The sequence below is a fragment of the Mycetomoellerius zeteki genome, unplaced genomic scaffold (assembly GCF_001594055.1).
Source record: "Mycetomoellerius zeteki isolate Tzet28-1 unplaced genomic scaffold, Tzet1.0 scaffold113, whole genome shotgun sequence".
Classification (NCBI taxonomy): Eukaryota; Metazoa; Arthropoda; class Insecta; order Hymenoptera; family Formicidae; genus Mycetomoellerius; species Mycetomoellerius zeteki.
The window spans coordinates 2,138,342-2,160,821 of record NW_017256051.1 but is presented as its reverse complement, the minus strand read 5'-3'; the positions used below and the strand labels follow the sequence as shown (position 1 = coordinate 2,160,821).

At 34.0% G+C, this 22,480-nt stretch overlaps 1 protein-coding gene and 1 long non-coding RNA gene across 4 annotated transcripts; one reads left to right on the top strand and one right to left on the bottom strand.

The window, feature by feature from the left end:
- Sin3A (SIN3 transcription regulator family member A) lies at positions 1-20,883 on the top strand. Of its 3 annotated transcripts, none has more exons than XM_018455920.1 (18): positions 1-223; positions 1,885-2,165; positions 2,287-2,466; positions 2,623-2,775; positions 4,161-4,492; positions 4,585-4,819; positions 4,906-5,157; positions 5,750-6,145; positions 6,245-6,696; positions 6,891-7,365; positions 7,487-7,733; positions 7,819-8,187; positions 8,289-8,458; positions 8,541-8,735; positions 9,090-9,368; positions 17,037-17,194; positions 19,464-19,599; positions 19,879-20,883. In XM_018455920.1, the coding sequence occupies exons 2-18, from the start codon at positions 1,902-1,904 to the stop codon at positions 20,128-20,130; spliced, it is 4,545 nt and encodes a 1,514-aa protein (XP_018311422.1). In that variant the 5' UTR covers positions 1-223; positions 1,885-1,901; the 3' UTR covers positions 20,131-20,883. The 3 variants fall into 3 exon arrangements, with proteins under 3 accessions (XP_018311422.1, XP_018311431.1, XP_018311414.1); XM_018455929.1 differs by having other exon boundaries at positions 1,882-2,165; positions 9,090-9,299; XM_018455912.1 differs by having other exon boundaries at positions 1,882-2,165.
- On the bottom strand, positions 4,235-14,985 carry LOC108727720 (uncharacterized). The gene is made up of 3 exons (XR_001936858.1): positions 14,511-14,985; positions 4,385-4,455; positions 4,235-4,300 (listed from the first exon to the last, which is right to left on the bottom strand). It is a non-coding gene; the product is annotated as an uncharacterized lncRNA (long non-coding RNA).
- Positions 20,884-22,480: the final 1,597 nt, after the last annotated feature.

Below are 22,480 nucleotides of genomic sequence, written 5' to 3'. Positions count from 1 at the left end.
GCGCGTGCATACGAAGCAGGAATCCAACCCGGCCACCGACGCGATCGAAAGTTTCGAGGAGTCAGAGAAGAGTCGGTGACCAGTGCACTATTCACGACGACAACCGAGAGACGTATCTCGATCTCGACGTCATCATCACCGCTCGTATCCTTCGTCGTACTTGTACGACAAAACCTACGTAGGAGATAGGAACGCGGAACGTGTTTTTTTCAGATGGAAATTGGTACGTATGGAGAAAGAGACATCCACTGCAATGTTCGGGACGTTTATCTGCTCGTTCCTCATTTTCCTCGTGTATTCGACGCGACTTTTTCTACATATACGCGGCACCGCGTCGACAATTCTGCAACGGAGCTCGATCGGGTCTCCCTCTCCCCAATCCTCCCCACCCCTCCTCTCGCTCTCGCTCGCGCGTAGCTAGCACGAGTTTATAACTTATTCTTGTAACGCGCTTGTGTCTCGCGCGTCGCTCTGATATGCGATAAAGTTTCATTGTAAAATATTACCATTTACGTCGCCGAATTTCAAACTGCTACGATAAAAAATGTATGTACCTTTATATGTTCGTCGAATTAATTTCAAGCGATTATGAAATTGAAAATGAAATTGGAGTAAAGATCCTAAAAGACTTCCAAGATTTTCCATATAACCTAACTTTATGTAGTTTTCACACGTTGTATTTTCCTAGGCCTTTTGAAACTCGTGCAGAACATTCTTTAATTGCGCACAGATCTATTCATTTGAAAATCTATAAACTATTATAAGAATTTCGATAAGGCTTTCACCATATGATTTTACTATTTTTTCCCTGATAAAATATTTGTTAAATAAATTAAGACATACATGAAGATGGCTGTGTTTCAAAATTTACTGCCAGTACTCAAAATCTATAGTATATGTAACATAAACTACAGATTTTTAGTACTGGTAGTAAATTTTGGAACACAGCCTATGTATGTCTATAGCTGAAGTATGTATTTTAAAAATTACTAATGTATGTAATGTATGTATTATTGTTTATATCCTATATTTATATGAATATAAATGTACTTCAAATCAGTATTCAATACTCCGAGATATTTCTTTGTTTATTTATAATTCACAAAATTAAGTGTGATTTGTGAGAGATATAAATGTGAATCTAAATTAACCTTTTCTCAACATAATCATTAGCTTTAAACTTTTTAAGATTGCCTTGAAATCAACAAGCTTTGATGTATAAGTGATATTAACAACACTGTATGACTGTATATATACAAAATGCAAGTAATATTCAGAGATATATATCATATATATCAGGATAGGATATACAAGTGTGTATGGCAGTGTCCTACTGCATGCATGATGCACATGAAGTATCATTTTATTCTTATTGTTTGCAGAATTTTAAACAAGGATAAAATATATCATGTGCATTATGTGTGCAAAGGAAAACAGTCTGTGTATTTTGTATGTGCGCGTGTTGTGTGCGTGTGCGTGCATATGTTGTGTGTGTGTGTGTGTGTGTGTGTGTGTGTGTGTGTGTGTGTGTGTGTGCGTGCGTGCGTGCGGCGTGCGTGCGTGCGTGCGCGCGCGCGCGTGTGTGTGTGTGTGTGTGTGTGTGTGTGTGTGTACATATATATTTTTTTATGTTGTCATTATCATTTTTGTTAACTTCTACATTATGTTACATCTTGTCATTTTCAAATTCAGAAATAATCTAATTTCGCAAGATAAAAAATCTATCATCTAACAGAAAATTTACCATATGCCACGCAAATTCTTGTTATAAATAAACTTTGCCTGTATTTACTGAGAATGTAATGCTCTCAATAGTGATTTGTAAGTTAAATTGCAAAACGGAGAAGAAATAAACCTTTTCTGGAATTATTTTCTTTTCAGCAGCTCCAATGTGATTTGCAATGAAACGTGTTCGTGGACTGGACGACGTAGCATCAGCACCAGCAAAGCACTCATCGGTGAGTGCAGCAAGTGGCTTAGGTGGTGGAGGAGGTAATTTAGATTACCACGCTGGCAGTGGAATAGGTGTTGTTGTACCTGGTCAAGCAGTTCGGTCTGTTGCATCAAAAGAAATGCCAGGAAGTATACAGTTTGGCCCTGCCCAAGCTCAACAACAATACACTGGAGCGATTGTTGTACCAACCGCAGCACCATCTCCTATCAAGGTAAATTCCCGTCGCGATTCCATATGTATCTGCAAGTGTGATGATGATGATGATGATGATGATGATGATGATGATGATGATGATAAAGATGAATAATACTTAATAAATGTTATATATGCAGCAGACGAGTGGCTCTGCAGGAGGACTTAGCTCCACATGTAGCAGTAGCAGCGTAAGTACTGGTGGTGGTTTGCATAGTGGAATAGGTGGTGGTAATAGTCATACAATGGCTTCCCAACAACCTACATCAGGATCACAAAATCAAGTCCATGCGCAACAGCAATCGACAATAAGGCATAAGGTGTGCATCATCTACTTTTTTTCTTTTATGTATCACATGACACGTACACATTCATGTATGTACGCACGAACAAAAGTACAAAATACGAACATTAACACCTATTGTGCGCTTAGACAATCGTCACAAGTTTGTAAATAAGAGCTATCATCACTATAGGTACATTCTGGTAATATAACACCTTTGGCTTCCACTCCACCCGGCTCTAATCTGGGAGGAGGAAGTGGATCTCAACAATTCCAGAGATTAAAAGTAGAAGATGCTTTATCTTATCTGGATCAAGTAAAATATAAATTTAGTGATCAACCACAGGTAAGCGACAAAGAATTAAATATATTAAATATGAGTGAAATAAGAGTACAAATGTGAAAGATTATATACAGGTGTCCCGTAAAGACCCGAACAACGCTTAAGAGGAGATTCCTGAGATCATTTTGAGACGAAAATTTTAATACCAAAATGTTGAGGCTATAATAACTTTTGAATTATAATTGGTTAAAGATAGTGTGTAATTCGAAAACTATTATAGCCTCAATGTTTTCGTATTAGGATTTTCATCTTAGAATGTTCAAAAGAATCCAGAAATAATAATAGAGGCTATAAAAGTAAAATAGTTTTTTACTTATAAGCATTTAAAGTTAGCTTATAATTCAAAAAATTATTGTAGTCTCGACATTTTCGTATTAGGATTTTCGTCTCAAAATAATCTCAGGAATCTTGCCTTAAGCGTTGTTCGGGTCTTTACGGGACATCCTGTATATGCATATATATACGTTGTGTGTATATATATGTGCAAAGATTACACACATATATATATATATATATATATACACACAGGGTGACCCATTTTAATCTATTACTCCAAATATTTCCGTTCTCTTGCATTTGGCAAGAAAATATTTCAGACAAAAGTTGTATGGTTTCAAAGGGGACATAAAATGGTACCATTGGTTTGATCTTGGATAGTCGCTTAAAGGTCACATGAAGGTCACCTTCAATTTCTTAAATTAAACCCACTATTTTTCATTACATATTCTTGTAGCTTACCTCGAGAGCTTTCTAAAACACTATAATAAAATATTTTTTCATTAAGTATTTTTCGAGTTATAAAGCTTGAAAATTACAGTCTTATTTTCATTTTTGCACTAAAACTTCATTTTTACGTAAAAATGAAAATAAGAGATACAATCACCAATGGCCTTGATCTTAACGAATGTTATCCAGGACATGATCCTGAACAACATTTATTCAAGAAGTTTTAGCCGTCGATCGGACAACTTGCGTAATGCTAATGCCGGCTGTACTGTAACTTTCGAGCCTTATAACTCGAAAAATACTTAATGAAAAAATATTTTATTATAGTGTTTTGGAAAGCTCTCGAGGTAATCTACAAGAATATGTAATGAAAAATAGTGGATTTAATTTAAGAAATTGAAGGTGACCTTCATGTGACCTTTAAGCGACTATCCAAGGTCAAATCAATGGTACCATTTTATAGCCCCTTTGAAACCATACAACTTTTGTCTGAAACATTTTCTTGTAAAATGCAAGGGAACGGAAATATTTAGTGTGATAGATTAAAATGAGTCATATACGTGCATGCGTAAGACTAGCTTATTGAAACATATCGGTTAATAAATAAGGAAAAAACATATTAGTATTTTTCATCATATTGACGTAAAATTTTTTATTTGTAGGTGTACAATGATTTCTTAGATATTATGAAAGAATTCAAATCTCAAAGTATAGATACTCCGGGCGTTATAACCCGAGTGAGTCACCTCTTCAAAGGACATCCTGAACTCATCGTTGGTTTCAATACATTTCTCCCACCCGGCTACAAGATAGAAGTACAAGCAAATGAGCAAGGATATGCTTTCCAAGTATCTGTCAGTATGCCCAGTCCAACAGCAACACATACCGCCACATTGTCGCAGCATCATTGTACGGTGAATGTTGGTTCACCTCCAGTAGCTAGTCCACCCACGCAACCTGCAAAAGCACCTCCCGTTTTGCAAATAATGCCAGGGTAAGCATTTTACTAAATCTATAGTCTATATTATTACAAATTATTATGAAAAAAGGAAATGCAATATCTATAGCTACATTGATCGTTCTCAGGTCGGGTAATATACATCATACGTTGGCAAACAGTATTACAACCAATAGCTTAACTGTTCACGCGCCTTCACCGCCGCCAGTATCAGTGTATAATAATTCGCACGTTAGCACTGCACAAGCGCAAGCTGTCAGTCAGGCTTTAAATCAAGCAGATGGTGTGTCAACTGGTGGACAAACTCAACAAAGTCAGCCGGTTGAATTTAACCATGCGATAAACTATGTCAATAAAATAAAGGTAAGGTTATTAACAAGGAAAGAAAGAGCGACATAAGATATGGTAAATAATCAAACATATGTAAAGTATAAAATTGTTATTTTTAGAATCGGTTCCAAGGTCAACCAGACAAATACAAACGCTTTTTAGAAATATTGCATACGTATCAGAAAGAACAGCGAAATTTAAAAGAATCTGGTCATATGGGAGGCACAAGTTCCAGTGCGACAGGTGGAACGAAACACTTGACAGAGGCAGAAGTTTATAGTCAAGTTGCTAAATTATTTGAAAATCAAGAAGATCTACTTGCCGAGTTTGGACAATTTTTGCCGGATGCTACCAATCAGCAAAACTCGTTGGTGAGTCGGCGCTTATTACGATCAAATAATAGAATCTCGACTAAATCAAATTTTAAATGAAGAATTGCAATTCTGCATTAAAAAAATTGATCTAAGTCAGTACAGTTGTATGCACGCACAGAGGGAGAGGGAGAGAGAGAGAGAGAGAGAGAGAGAGAGAGAGAGAGAGAGAGAGACAGACAGACAGACAGACAGACACAGACTTTTAAATAAATATTTGTAAGAAATATATATATGAAAATATATTGTTGTTTTTCTAAACTGTGGTAGTGGAACATATATATATATATATATATATGTACAAAAAGAAGGGGGAGTACAAATATAGGAAGATGTTTATAAATCGCATATTCTTCCATTATAAGTCTGTTGTATAATATCGCGTTTTAAACACGAGCATCTGTTACGACATATATTCTCTTAATCTCCTTATGTATTTAAACACGAGACAAAAAAAGAAGAGATTACCATAACTTTTCTTTTTTTCTTTCTCCTTTTTGCTCACATTTTTTTTTGTCGGTGAGAAAGAATTATTTCTTCGTCGAATAAAGTAACCAATTTTGATTCCTATTAGTCTCTTGCCATGTTTCAGACTAATAAGACGACATCAGTTAACGATCATACGGCAATTGTCAAGAAATCAATTGGACTTAAAACACCTTACAATAATTCTGGTACTATATCGAGAGATCTTCGAGAAGCTAGCAGTACGGCTGGATTGGAACGCGACAATCGAGAACATAGAGAACGAGAACGGGAGCGGGATAGATCAAATATAAGAGATATTAGTAGTGGCCAGAAATGCGGACACAGTACAGGACAATTGAAAAGAAGTCCGTCATTCTCGACTTCAGCGACAGCAGGAAATTCTCATATACAACATGGGCCACCACCCTCGAAAAAGCATAAAGTGGCTTCGATGCGCGATATTTCTATCGCAGAAGCTGGTAAATACGGTACTTTGAACGATTATGCTTTCTTTGATAAGGTGAGCATTAAGTATATTATTATCATTTATAATTTCTTCATTGTAACTACGTTACTTTCCGCAAACAAATTTTCTTAAATAAATATGATGTTATCTTAGGTTCGAAAAGCGCTCAGATCGCAAGATGTCTACGAAAACTTTCTTCGATGTCTTGTGCTTTTCAATCAAGAAATAATATCGAAATCGGAGCTTATTCAGCTAGTGACGCCATTTCTCGGCCGTTTTCCCGAATTATTACGTTGGTTCAAAGATTTTCTGGGCTACTTAATCGATTCGTCGAGCACTACGGTGACAAATGCAGGAAATGCCATTGGAATAGAAACTTTCCCAAATAGCATTGTACGCAGCCATCAAGAACGGCCGCAAGGTGACTTGGCGATAGAAATTGATTATACAGCGTGCAAGCGACTGGGGGCGTCGTATTGCGCATTACCAAAATCGTACATTCAGCCAAAATGTAGTGGCAGAACGCAATTGTGTAAGGAAGTCCTCAACGATACCTGGGTTTCATTTCCAACTTGGTCAGAAGACAGTACATTTGTAACATCAAGGTAATTGATCATTTTCATTTATGGACCTGTGTATGTGAGAAACATACTCTTTTTCAATTTCTTTGTCATCTTTTTTTTCCTATCATTTGCTTTTAATTATCTATTTATTACATGCATAATATAATTTATTTGATAAGTGTTGTAAAAACAACTGAAATATCAATTACGAGATACGTGCACATTGGTTTGTCTAGGAAAACACAATACGAAGAATCCATATATCGATGCGAGGATGAACGTTTTGAATTGGATGTCGTTATAGAAACTAACGCATCGACAATTAGAGTGCTCGAGGGCGTTCATAAGAAAATGAACCGGATGACTCAAGAGGAGGTACAAAAATATAAACTCGATGAGTGTATGGGCGGTTGTTCCCCTACGATTCATCAACGAGCAATAAAAAGGATATACGGTGATAAAGCTTCCGACATCATAGAAGGTCTCAAAAGAAATCCTGTAGTAGCTGTGCCCGTTGTACTCCGCCGACTAAAGGCTAAGGAGGAGGAATGGCGGGAAGCGCAAAAGGGATTCAATAAAATCTGGAGAGAACAAAACGAGAAGTACTACTTGAAATCTTTAGATCATCAGGGAATTAATTTCAAACAGAATGATGTAAAAGCGTTGAGATCTAAAAGTCTGTTCAATGAAATCGAAACATTATACGACGAGGTTGGTATACGTGTTTTAATTTCAATTCCCATCTCACTTTTCTTCGGTTCCTCTTTTCCCTTTTTCACCTTTTCCTTTTCTCGTTTTGCAATTATTTAACGTGTTTTGGCACATTATACAGAGGCACGAACAGGGTGACGATGGTAATGGCGACGGTCAAGGGAACAGTGGTCCACATCTCGTTCTATCGTACAAAGACAAATCTGTATTGGACGATGCTGCCAATCTCTTGATCCATCATGTTAAACGGCAAACCGCTGTCCATAAGGAAGACAAACAACGGATCAAGCTTTTGTTAAAGCATTTTATACCTGATCTTTTCTTCCATCCCCGACAAGAACTTAGCGATGACGAAAGGGACGAAGACGGTAGATTCCTTTTTTATCTCATAACTGTTATCCCGTGAAGACGAATATATTTTCGAATGCATACTCTGATTTTATTTCATTACAGATGAGAAAGAAGATGTAAACATGGCAACGTGTAATAATTCTCAATCCGCAACAAATACTTCATCGTCGTTGAGTGGTTTGCAAGCTAATAGGAGTAAGGCTCCCGCGTCGCCGAGTACATCTTCCGCTACTAGTAAAAGTGAACCCGACGTCAAAGTACCAATGCACGCTCTCTCAAGTGATCCCGAGGAAGCATATACACTTTTCATGGGGAGTAATAATTGGTACCTTTTCCTGAGGTTACATCATATACTATGTGAAAGATTAACAAAAATGTACGACAGGGCGGTTGCTCTTGCCGAAGAGGAGTCCAAGTATAAACAGCAGCGCAGAGAAAGTACAGCAGTCGCTTTAAGATTGAAACCAAAAAGTAAATAATTTGTCATATTTTAAATTGCCAATTTGCATTGGCAATTAATTACGCATTGCGTCGTATATTAATCACACTTATCATCGGTATACTTGACACAGGTGAAATTGAAATTGAAGATTATTATCCTGCCTTTCTGGATATGGTTAAAAATGTCCTCGACGGAAATATGGAAAGCACAGCGTATGAAGACACATTGCGAGAAATGTTCGGTATTCATGCTTACATTGCCTTTACTCTTGACAAGGTCGTTAATTATGCGGTTAGGCAAGTAAGTAAATTTTATTTTGTTCCTTTTTTAATGACATCATAATAAAAAAAAGCTTGCACGCGAAATTATATATTTCTGGCAGTTGCAGCACCTAGTTTCAGATTCCGTTTGTCAACAATGCATGGATTTATTCCAAAGGGAGCAACGTCAACCTAAAGAAAATAGCGGAGCTGGCGGACTATGCGCCACAGCGTACATGAGATTAAGCGCTGAATTATCATATCAACGCAAGGCAGAAAAAGCAATGGCAGATGAGAACTGTTTCAAGATATATATAGTGAGTAACTTTTTTTTTAAATGTTTGATTTATTATAGTTACAGTAATAGTTGTAATAGCAATTATTATTAATGACAAATTATATCACGTAGGCGCACTTTTACTTTCTTCTGAATACACGGGGTGTCTAAAATATTGTTTTGTTATCAATTTTTCTTCTTACACAAACTCGCGATGAAGTAAATAGAAAATAAAAATATGCGAATAGTTCAATAACGCCGTATATCATGATTAACATACACCTCGTCGTAAATGAAACTAATTTGTTAGAATTGTTGATAATAAGTGCTTCATTAAACACTGTATATAATTAGATTTTAGTCGCAAGTTTTCAAGTTGTATTTTTTATTTCAGTATAAAAAGGATTGTAAAATGACGATGGAGTTGTTAGATACAGAAGGCGATGAAACAGTGGATAATGGCTGTAGAGAGAGAGAAAGGGAAGGCGTTACAGTTTCTGAAAAATGGTCAACATACGTTGAGAGATTTTCTACACCAGCTGGTCAAACTAGTCCAAAAGACACTCCTGCCTTAACAGAGAATGAGCAGACGACCAATCATCCTGTGAGTAACGACCAGGCAGCAAGGGGGGGGAGGGGCAGAAAACGCAAGAACACTGACATTAGCAAAAAGGTATAGGATCCAAATACCTTTTCATAATCATTGCCAACATTCAACTTAACGTTCATTCGCGTAATTGACAACTGTGATTAAAACGTTGTACGCTTGTACTTCGTCGTTTTTATTTGGCGTACAACGATGAATGCCCCAAAGAGTAAAGGTTTAATGGAACTTTCTTCTACCAAAAGTAGATTTTATTGGACAAATAAAATAAATTAGACGCCTTTATGAGGGAGGTGAGGGGGGAGGATGGAGTGATCTTTGTGCAAGATTTCGTTGAAATAGAAAACGCGTTTGTGCACACGCGCACGCGCGCGCGCACGCACACACACACACACACACACACACACACACACACACACAATATGTACATACATATATACCATTTTTTATGAGATAATCGTAATATACGATACAGGATGGTTATACTTTGCTGAATTCTTTACGCTTTATGCGATATTCGTGTTATAGTCCCGTGTATCATCAATGTCGATCATCAAACTTCTGTACATTTATCCAATGGTGCAACTAATATACATATATATATTTTTTTTTATACATATACAAAATGGCACAAATAAGTCCCCACGTACTTAATACATTTTATAATAATTGGGAATTTATAAGAGAAATTTATTAAACTTTTTTTGAAATTAATTGTATGATACTGTAAATTACATGAAATTTTCTTACATATTACAACGCATTACAACTTTTTTTCTGCAAATGCAAATATAAATGTTTTTTTTTTTTTATTCAAATATTTTAAGTTATTGAAACGACATGCAAAATATTGCAAACACTGTTAATACTATTAATATATATATTATGTTTTCCTTATTTTGTTTTGTCTTTTATTTAATTTTATATTAAAAAGATGATAGAGTCATAAAAATTAATTGAAGCAATGAGAGAAACAAGGTCAAAAAATAATTATTGTTATAAATAATAAATTACGAACAAGTTTTCTATTTTTAATTTATCTTCTTTTTTATATTAGGCCAAGGAAAAATGCAAACTAACTTATTATGTTATTTGCCTAACTTTGAAATTGTGCAATATTTATTACTTTAATATTTAATAAAAACATATTTTGTATTTGTAATATTTAAATATGAAGTGAATTTTTCTAAAATAGACAGAAAAAACAAGTTTTGTGTAAAAAAGCAATTATTTAATCTTTGTTTATCATCATGTTAAAAAATAAACTTTATGTTAAAACATGAATTTCTTCACATCTAATATAATAGTAACGTTAACTGACTTGCTGGATTGAATATAGAAAATTTCATGTGTATGTATTACATGTGTGGTATAATATTTATTTTATTTATTGTTACACATTTATTTAATAACGAGTGTTATAAAGAATCAATATAGTTGTGAGATAACATGATGATGACCAATTGTTGTAAAATAATGGTAACAAATTGTTTAAAACAGGAAAAAAGAACTAGCATAAGTTTTACAATCATCCTAACAGTGCCATAAACAAATGTAAACTAATAATTATAAATGAACAATTTAGATGCCTTTTTTTAGATTGAATATGTACTTTCTTTTAGTTACATATTTCATAAAAAATAGAGATATATATATATATATTTAGTAATCATTGTGTGTGCGTGCGCGCGTGTTATGATACACGCACACACCCACATACACATATGATATTTCATCTTTATTTCTTTAACCTACTTGACATGTGTGACAACATGTGACATATTTGATTTTTATTGTCAAGAATAGCTTGTTACAGAACAATATACATTTCATAAAGTATGAATGAAAATTTTAATAAAAATAATTTCTATTTATTGTAAAAAGTTCGTTCTTTTTTTAGTAATTCATATATTTTAATTTGGCAGAAAAATATAAGATTTACTTCAAATATATAATTCTTTTGAGTTAATGCGATGTGGATAATTTTAAAATTATTTTTAATAATGAAAATACAAGTTCAATTTTTCTATCACTTACGATATCATCGAAAAAGACCGATTTGAAAAAGCAGTATAACGATTTCGAAGTAAACTGAAATTTTAAAATAAATTGAGAAAATAAATTTATAGGAATAACAAAAATATTTTTTCTTATCTTAGCTAATATTTTACTGTATTTCAAAATAGATGTTACGTATATTTTATACTCGTATAATTTGTATAAGTTTTCTGTTACGTTTTACTTGAATATGCACATTACTTTGCTTAAATAACGATAGGTATAAACCGTATAAATAAATTCCTGTTATTTTTATTTAATCTACATATCATTTTTCTTGACAATATTTTAAGACTTGTACTTATTTTTTTAATCAAAGAAACTTATTTTCTCTGAGGCATGTAACTATTTAGATGTAAGACGTATATATTATCTGAAAGAAAGGCATCTACTTATTTAATTAGTGAGAATAATGTCGTATGTACAAGTAAAATATTAATTTATATCGTAACACATTGGATATTAGTCAATTCTTAAAATTTCCTGTTATTTTCTTCATATCGTATTATACTAAAGAGATATATATATAATATTAGTTTTACTATATATAAAAAGATAAAATTAGATTTTGAAGTATGTAAATATTTATAAAACCAATTTGTATATACATTTTGATACGCTCACGCGTATACAAGTTGAAATAGCTAATATAAATAAAAAAAAGTAGTTGATGATTAAGTTTTATATTTGACAAATTCTTGCTGTTGTATTGAAAAATGTAGTAGTGAAATTCTCGGAATTTCGAAAGATGCGCGCGCGCGCCCACACACACACACACACACACACACACACATTTATTTCAACACATTATTTTCACGCCATTATTAAACATATAATAAAACTAACAGGTTACACGGTTTTCGTATTTTTTATTGGTTTTTCGAAGAAAAAAAAAAGAAATTCTAACTGGTTTTTAAAGAAATTTTGAAAGATAGGCGGTTAAATGTTTGCATGGGAAGAAATGACGAGCGATGCGTTAATAAAATTCCTATGTAATATCTTAGACAAAAATATGAATATACCGGAGAAACATCGAAACGTGTATGGCTTGTACACTCGTTTGGCAATTCGACCTGCTAAGCGAATAATCCAAAACTGTTTTCTACACGAGAGAATGATCTCATAGCCACACCGCTAACATAGAAGGGTTTATGCGCATTTGCTCCATACGAGGGCACAGCGTGTCATGCTACGTTTCAAGACCCCAAAGTATGTTACAGGATCAGCTGTAGTACGATGCACTATGCCTTTGTATGAATCAAGTATGCATTGGTTTAGCTAACGAGGCAACGAGGTATGACAAGACTACTATGTGGCGTGGAGCTGAGTGTGTTTTTAGCTCAACTGTTGCGTCCTTCATCAAACACATGTATATACGTAATATACTTTGCTACGTGTACATATAAATGATATATAGATAGTAAAACAGGGAGATACTACGCACTGTATTATTATATGATGTATATAGAAAGTCAGTTGTAATTTTGCATCAATTCTGTAATAATGTTTGATAAACGCGACAGTATGAAGTATTAATATACCGCAGTATTTGTCATTTTACCAAAGGTTTCACATTTTTCGATTTTTGTTTTAATTTGTACTGAAATTTGCCACTCTTAATATGATATCTGTTTTATGATATTGATATTTAGAAATCTGTGCATTTTAGATTTCTCTTATTTTATTCCCAATTATTTTTATTTCATATTATTTGTTTTTGGGCGAATTTGTACAATGTGAAGTTATTATATTGACAACGTTAGTGTGACATTTTTTTCTAATGAGGATCTTTATACACATTACATACATTTTTTTCAACAAGACGTACATCGCACAGTTTTGATAGCATGTAGTTTCGTATCTGTTTTTTTTTAAATTAAAGACATTTAGCAAGTGCAATCACAGAATTAAAAACAATTTATATGCATTTTGACATTCATAACACACGCACACATATAAATATATAAAATCATTAAGATTATTACATTCAATTCAATATACGTGATTACGAATTCGTATTTTTATTTTTTAAAATTGATTGAAAGCCCGCCCTTGTCGATCGCGCATGCACGCGCGCGTACCCCCCCCCCCCCACACACATACACACAACACACACACACAATCACAGTCCGAGTGCGATCCACTTGATACGCAAATGCATTCCTTGACAAGTCAATTTGTAATATAATTCATTTTTTAATTGATTGGTCAATGAAGCACTTGCAGCATTAAATGGATCACATTCTCCATCTTCTTTTCTCTGTCCTTTTCTCATCGCGTGCGTGCATGTGCATTACACTCACACACATCGACATGCAATCTCTTTATACAAACATTTATCTACTTACAAACATAATTGTTAATCAAGATTTATTGCTCCAAATTTCAAACTAAATTTCGTAAACCAAACATTTATTTACAAAAAAAAACTCGTACAAAGATGTAAGACTGCAGTCACATATTCCGAACCATTTTTCATTTGTAGAATATACAAAAGAGAAATAGCGCACATTATGTAATTTATCAGTGTGAAATTATATTTGAACATACAATTATAAGTTGCTGTTTTTATCGATAATACAAGAAAAAGAAAGGTACACTTGTCACAATGCAATGCAATACGACAAATTTCGCGTATGATTATGGCTGTATTTCGATATCCCCTGCCATTATTGAAAATCTATGGTATACGTGCATGCTATAGATTTTCAGATATTTCAGTACTTGCAGTAAATAATGGAACGTGCATAGTATACACGCACGCGCGCACAAACACACACACAGAGAGAGAGAGAGAGAGAGAGAGAGAGAGAGAGAGAGAGAGAGAGAGGGAAGGAGAGAGAGTATATATATGTACATACATGAGCAAAATTTGTGCAAAATTAGACATCCGTATGCATGATATATTCGCGTAATGGAATTCGTAAAAGAGTGCTCCATTATTTTATACTCATTTTCGTCGTCGCACTGTCATTCTCATAGTGAAAAACGATAATAAATCGCATGCGCGTTACTTGAAAGATTATCACTTAACAAATACATATCAAGATTTAATCGATTCGATACTACTTAGTAAACGAACAATTAAAATTCACTGCAGTCTTTTAAAGGCTTTTGAACGATAGCACGCTTGACGAATAACATCGTACTTACATACGAAGAAAAACATATGTAGCGATGCGAACGCGAATGATGAATCTGGATGATTAGGTAGACGACGGTCGTGAAGCTTAAGTACACCTCTTTCTTTTCCTATACTCGTGTCTCGTTCTCTCTCTCTCTCTCTCTCCCCCTCTCTTTTTCCCTCTCTCTCTCTCCTGTCGTCATTCTCATTTTTGTTCACAACGTTCAATCAATAATTTCGTTAGCATTCGTTCAATTCTGTCTGTGCAACTATAAAAAATAAATCACACCAATTTTCATCATCGATACTAACTTGCGAGAAGCATCTCGTCCGTCTCGTCTCGTTTTGTCTCGTCTCGTCTCGTCCGCACTGATCCGCGATAATAAACCGCTCGCAGTTCAAAATGGCGTTCGTCCGAGCCTAATGTGAGAATAAGGCTGCCTTCCCATGGAGAAAGAAATAACGGAACGGAATATTGACAGAAAAGAGATAGGACGAGGGTTATCCTCACCTTATCTCTTTTCTGTCAATATTCCGTTCCGTGGTTTCTTTTTTCATGGGAAGGCAGCCTCACAATGGAAACGAAGAAAAGCAACTCGAGGCGGCAACTGCGACGTTCTTTGCGACAATCGTGTCCAGCAACCTGCTGCTGCGCCGATGTACACCTACACCAATTGCTCCAATGGCGTATGCGCAGCAATTTCGATTTGCCCACACCCACTTGTGGTATTTGTAGGCGCACGCGCGCGCGAGACACACACACACACACACACACAGAGATTACTCCTCCCTACGATCGATATTTATTATCGATACCTATTCCTCTCCAACTAAACACTAGCCCATGATGAGAACAAATAAACGACAAGGAGACGGATATGTAGCTATTGCGGCTATTTCAGTTTTTAACACACGACATGACGCACGTACATATACACATATGCGTGCCATACATATGTATAATGTATGTATATACATATATCACGGGATAGAAAGATCTATCTTTCTCTCACACATATTACATACATATTTGATGAAAAGGCAGTGTCTTATATATGTTTATATATGTATGTAATTGTATTGTGTATATAAAAGGAATATGCATATAGTAAGAGAAAACAATATTGTATAGAAGAGAGATATTGAAATACATGTACGATTTTAAATATTATTGTCTGACATCATTTTTTTATACACCACTAAAAATTTATTACTTCTTCAAAATATTTATTTCTTTATACCGAGTTTTGACGTGTCTGGTATAAACTTTATTTTTAAAAGGTATGAAAATGCTGTAGTTGGAAAATTCAAAGATAATCTCTTAAAGATTGTCTCTTCAACTTTTTCTTAATCTTATTCCAAATTAAAGTTACTAAAAGATTATTTAATCTATTTTCTTCTATTTTCTCTTTTGTAGAGTTTTCGAATATTACGTCACGTTATAAATGCCGATTATTGAGAGTAATATATCTCTTTTCTACTATATATATATATATATATATTCACACAATTTGCAGTAATATCGCTGCTAAAATATCAAAATTTTCTATGAAAATTATAACAGTTCTCTCATTGGTTTTCTTATTTCGATAAAATCGTCACATATTGGAATTCCTTTTGTTTTCAATTTTTAGAGCTACCAATTAATACTACCAAGTTTAAAACGACAGAATGACTTTTATAAATTTTATATTTTATTTACACGTGTACATCTCTCTCTCTCTCTCTCTCTCTCTCTTCCCCCCTCTCTCCTTTGTTCACTCACTTATTCCCTCCTATACAACAAAATAAGTAAATATTAATAAATAAAAATGTTTCAAGTCTATCACGTTATATTTCTTTTAATAATAAAAATTTCAATGTTACATATGATGTAACTAATATTTAAAGTAGAGCTTCTCGATTTATTTTTTATTAAGTGTTATATAATATGTCACTATAGAAATAGGAAAATGTAACGAAACAGTAATCAGAGTGCTGATAGTTATACGTACATGATTCCTTTTTGTCTTATTTTTCCTTTTTCTTTCGTTTGCACGATTAAACGCGCACGACAAATATAAAATTGAATTTCTAATAATCGGAACAAGCTTATCATTCAATACGTACGTTTCATTAATTTCTCTTTTTATGAGAGAGAGAGAGAGAGAGAGAGAGAGAGAGAGAGAGAGAGAGTTGTAGTACAATTTATTTTTCTAAATCTGTTTAGAGCCTTTAAGATTATTTGTATTAAATTTCACTTTATGCTTTTAAAAAATATATGCCACTTTATTCACATTTATTTCATTCTGCCCGTAAATAGAATGTATTGAAACATGAGACGATATGCGTATATTTTGGACGGACACACGAAACGGGTTTTTCGCCTTATCCTAGCTCATTTTATCCACGAGTGTGTTGCGTGGATATAGAATTCGACCTTTATGATATTTAATTCTTTATAAATCATTTAAAAATAATGTCTTTAAGGTTCTCTCAGTTTATTTCATATATATTCAGTTGCTTGCAGCTGTTAAAATACTCTTACAAATAATGATATATCATGATTGTTGTAGATTGACGGAAATACTTGGGGTTCCTCAGGCAGATCCTCAGCAGGACGTAAACCCACATTTCTCTGTCGTAATATTAAGTCGTATCGAAAGCATGCCGCAAGATTAATGAGAGGGAAAACATCTTCGCTTAATGCTAATCATCCGGACAAAGTCGCAGAGTAAGTACATTCGATACGTATATACACGGTATGTAAATTTATAACTAACTTTATGTATATACATGTACATGTATAGGGTGTCCGAAAAGTGTGGAAACGGTCGAATATCTCGAGAAATACACATCGGATCAGAAATCTGAAAATATCGTATTCAATGTTTTCAAAAAAGCTATCTTTTGACATCTAACATGACCCCCCACCCCCACCCGCTGTGGATGAAAGAGAGGGTAACTTTAAAATTTTAAATGGGAACCCCCATTTTTTATTGCAGATTTCGCTTCTTCAGAAAAAGTTACATAAATTTTACCTATTACAAACATTTTTTTGATGACAGATGGCGCTGTAATCAGCGAAATTAAAAAATGAATTTTTGGATTCTGACTTCACATTCGTAATCAGCGATCCCAAAAACCCCCGAGTAACAAGTTTCAATCGAATTCGGGCATATTTTTTGCAAATTTACTCGCCGTACGTAAAATTTCGAAAAATTTTGAGCTTATAGGCGCCATTGTGAACTCAAAATCGAAAAATGAAAATTGTATACAGTACACGTTTTCGAAGTTTAACTATCGGGAACACGTTTCTGATACCTTATTACATACAAATGGACCTTTCGATACTTGTCTACGTTCTTTTCTGCTAATTGTTGGGGGTTGAAATCCATGTCGAAATTCAGCACATCTCGGCGTTAAAGGGTTAATACGACTTTTTCTGCAAAAGCGAAATCTGCAATAAAACATGGGGGTTTTCTCATTTAAAATTTTAAAGTTACCTACCCTTTCACCCCCAGCGGATGGTAGGTGGGGGATAGAATTTTTGTGTCAATGGATAGCTTTCTTGAAAACATTGAATACGTACATTTTTATTTTTTTGATCCTTTGAGTATTTCTTGAGATATTTTAAACGTTTTAGACTCATTTTTTAATTTCGCTGATTACAGCGCCATCTGTCATCAAAAAAATGTTTGTAATAGGTAAAATTTATGTAACTTTTTCTGAAGAAGCGAAATCTGCAATAAAAAATGGGGGTTCCCATTTAAAATTTTAAAGTTACCCTCTCTTTCACCCACAGCGGGTGGGGGTGGGGGGTCATGTTAGATGTCAAAAGATAGCTTTTTTGAAAACATTGAATACGATATTTTCAGATTTCTGATCCGATGTGTATTTCTCGAGATATTCGACCGTTTCCACACTTTTCGGACACCCTGTATATGTATATGAGGCATTCTCTGTCAAATCAGCCATCCCCCTGTTCATTTCAATTTTTGAGATAAAATTCTCTATTAGGGCTTAAAATTTTTCTTAAAATGTCTACTTTTGTCTACTTTTCGATGTTATGGCGTTTTTGAAAATTCAAAATGGCGGACCCAAAATGGCGACTGGAATGAAAAAAGATATATATTGGAAAAATTAACGATATTGTGAATAAACGTGCACAATGTGATATAGAGGCTGATCTGTGTGCGTGTGTGCGTGTGCGTGTGTGCGCGTGCGTGCGTGCGTGTTGCCTTTACAGCATTGATTGCTAATAATTATCGTTAGAACTCTTGAGGAGCTATCCAAAACTGCCAAAAATTTTTCACCCCTTGCATGTTTTCAATCTATCTATATGAAAGTTGTTCTCACTACACTAATTAGTTTTCTGTAATATTTCTTATAAGATAATATAAAGCTTCAACATTTATTAAATTATCTTATTATCACCCTGTAGAAATCCTGAATTATTTTTAACGAACAATATTCCTACTACCGTAGATTTTTCGCGACGTACTTTCTCAGGAAAAGAATAATCGAATTATGATTTGAAAATTTGTACGCAAATGTCTTAATTGATAACCAGTGGATATAGTGTTAGAGGATTGATTTTTATTCGTGATGTAATTCGTTTTGACACGCGCGCGCGCGCGCGCGCACACACACACACACACACACACAAATCAGACCTCTACATCACATCGTGGATGTTTATTCACGATCAATCACAAATATCATTAATTTTTCCGATTCTTTTTCCGAGTCTTTTTTCATTCCAGGTCATTCATCATTTTGGGTCGGCCATTTTGAATTTTCAAAAACGCCATACGGTATTGAAAACTAGACATTTCAAGGAAAATTTTAAGCCCTAATATAGAATTTTATCTTAAAAATTGAAATGGGCAGGGGGCCGATTTGACAGAGAATGCCCCGTGCGTGCGTTTACACACACATAACTTAACGTCTCGTTATCAAATTTGTACATATCAAGTAACAATATTGTAAATTTGTTGCAGATCAAGCGACACTCCAGACATGATAAATTCCGACGAAACACAATGTAGATTTAATCCCAACAGTTATACCATGCTCTTCATTGTCCATAAGGACAGATTTCTTTACAAACAAAACTCCATGAACCGTGCTAGACGGGTATGTTTACAATTTTTTGAATACTTCCTTCACACCAAATGTTGTGTATAATCTCTTTAGTTTTGTCTTGTTCTGATATTAATTCTCATGACCCTATTCAGAACGCGTTTACAACGATGTTAGCGCGCTAACATACTATACTTTATGTTACGCATATTATAGAATTTCAGAGATAAAAGCGCGTTCTGAATACAGGCCCATATCTCTTGCTATATCTGACATAGCTCGATTTCACTAAAAGAGAAAAGAAGAAAAATGTAGAATATTTTGATTTGACAGTGTCATCCAGCTGTAACGAAGCATAAAGATTCCAAGTTCCATCATTGGCATGCCTCATGGATATCCAAAAACGGCACAGATGTTCAACATCGGTTATGTCAAGATTGGTTGATGGGACGATACGAGAACTTGATTCCTCATAGGACACGAGTGGTAACGGACAACGATCAGACACGTTCTCCCTACCGGCAATACAATCGTTTTCGAGTAGAACGTTTGCAATCTGATTTGTTGACAGAGACTTGCATCTAATCTAATTCGACGGAATTTCTTACCGTCATTTAAAATTTCTCAATATTGCTACACTCGTTATAATTAATTAGTCTTTTATCGGCGAAAATTATTCTTTGCCCGTTCAGCCGGCATGATTAAGACTCAAAGCAAAAATTTTTGAAATACAAGTTTAGTTTTGTATAAAGCAATGATTATATTATATCTCTCTCTTAGGCAGGTACAAACAATACTCTCGATATTCAAAGAAAGTTTGAACTGTGAATTAAATTTGATTCCAAAAACATTAAAGAGAATAAATAGTCAATGGCCGTCCATGTGTTATATGCTATATGAGCTATATCATATTGTATTATATGTTCGCACACAGTTTTATTCTTGGCTATACACACAGGCCTGTATTACATACACACATATACAACGATGTATAATAATGTACTGTTGCGAGTGATTTAATACTATCGCACTGAATTCGTAATTAGACAGTTTTTGCCAGCTTCTCTCACTACTTGTATCTCGTTTTATTTTCTTGTAAGATTATAACACTCACTCGATAAGTCGTGTTTATTTTACAATATCAATATTAGTGTATTACGCGCGACCGGAATTTAATACATTTTACATCTGTACATTTGGATACGGCTTACACCTTGGTGTAACGTTCGATATTTTAGCAAGTATGTACATATACACATATAGATGCTTATTTCGTTTGAGATCCAACTAGAAATGTCAACTGTTATACATTATAGAAATAACAAACTGTTTACACGAGAGAACAACAAATTATTTTAGTTGACGTTTCCAACGTTTATGTCTTTAATGAAATAAGTATATATACATCTATATATAAATATTTGTAATTAGACATACATTTTCAAGCATGTACATATATACATCTGCATATATGAGTATATATATATTTTTTTTCATATATACACGCACATTATATGTACATACACATACATGTATAAACATGTACAAAGAAAGCTTTAGAGTTTACATTTCTGTTTGCCTTCCGACTTTGTAACGTAGAATCATCTTAAAGGTGTAAAAACGGTAATGTTCCTGGACAATGCGATAGAACCGAGCGTGCTGGAAGTTTATGCGGCATGAAAAATTAGCCGGAAAGTCATTGACCTCCACGCGCGCGCGCGCGCACCACGCACGATCGTATATGCCTGGTTATTGTTATATCTGTTTTGTAGCGTATGATATCAATGTAATATAAAATGCGATTTCTCAATAGTATATATTTTACAGCACATTCTTAAATCTAGTGTATGATCTGCAAATTGAAATGTGATAAGTCGTCAATGAAATGGTACATTATTGTATGTACATAGATAGACGTTAATGAACTTGCTCCTAATTACGTCAATCGCCACATAGTTTCTTTTTAGTAAAACAAGAAAAGTTCGTGCGTGGTTCATATTTGGGAACAAAATGATCACGTCCGTTACACGAATGCCGTGATAAACGATTAACAATTAATAAATTAATAAAGAATGCGATACTTGTCTCGTTCATTTGTTATATTTTTGTCAATTCTCGGAACACATCTGTACGGTAACTATATGTATATTATATCGTCGATGAAAAACTTAGGGGATAAGCTAGCCAAAAGGATATAAGATAAATATTTAATTATAACATAATATAATGTATAGTCGTAATATATATTATACATACCGTAATTTTCATAATACGAGACACTGTGGTTGTATATTTATTGAAGCATTTCCTCATAAGCGAAATAAATAGAAAGGAAACGGAGAGAAGAGAGGACAAATAAGAGGAAAAGACAAAATAAAAGCAGAAAATGAGAGAGAGAGAGAGAGAGAGAGAGAGAGAGAGAGAGAGAATGGATAAGATAGTATGAATAAAATAAATGGTGAAATGTTCAATCCAAGATAAATTGACAATTTATTTGGAGACGTTTTATGATACGATCTTAATTAATTAGTTTTCAATAATTTTTGCTTTAAATTAAAATGTCATGGATAGCCATAACGCACCCGTTTATTCCGTATTCTGAATAAATCGTCAACAAATTTAAACCAAACATATCACCATTTATTTTTTTCTTTCTTTGTACATTATTTTTCTATCCGGTCAATTAATATTTCAACACCAAATGAAAGAGAGAGAGAGAGAGAGAGAGAGAGAGAAGGCGAGAATGAAACGAAAAGTGTGGTCTTCCTGATATCTGATGACTCCTGACTATATATTACTGTATTTTACAAAAAATTGCTAATTTTTTTAAATACGTGTATGAAAAATAAAAATGTACAGGCAATTTTACTACTCTCGAAATAATAATTTAATGTTGATATATTTTGCACACAAATTATTAATAAACTAAATAGTG

What these genes read in the sequence shown, in the direction of transcription:
- Sin3A (XM_018455920.1), top strand. Translation starts at nt 1,902, where the DNA reads ATGAAACGTGTTCGTGGACTGGACGACGTAGCATCAGCACCAGCAAAG. An exon ending in CCAATCAGCAAAACTCGTTG is followed by an intron (nt 5,158 to 5,749) that starts GTGAGTCGGCGC and finishes GCCATGTTTCAG; the next exon opens with ACTAATAAGACGACATCAGT. An exon ending in CATCCGGACAAAGTCGCAGA is followed by an intron (nt 17,195 to 19,463) that starts GTAAGTACATTC and finishes AATTTGTTGCAG; the next exon opens with ATCAAGCGACACTCCAGACA.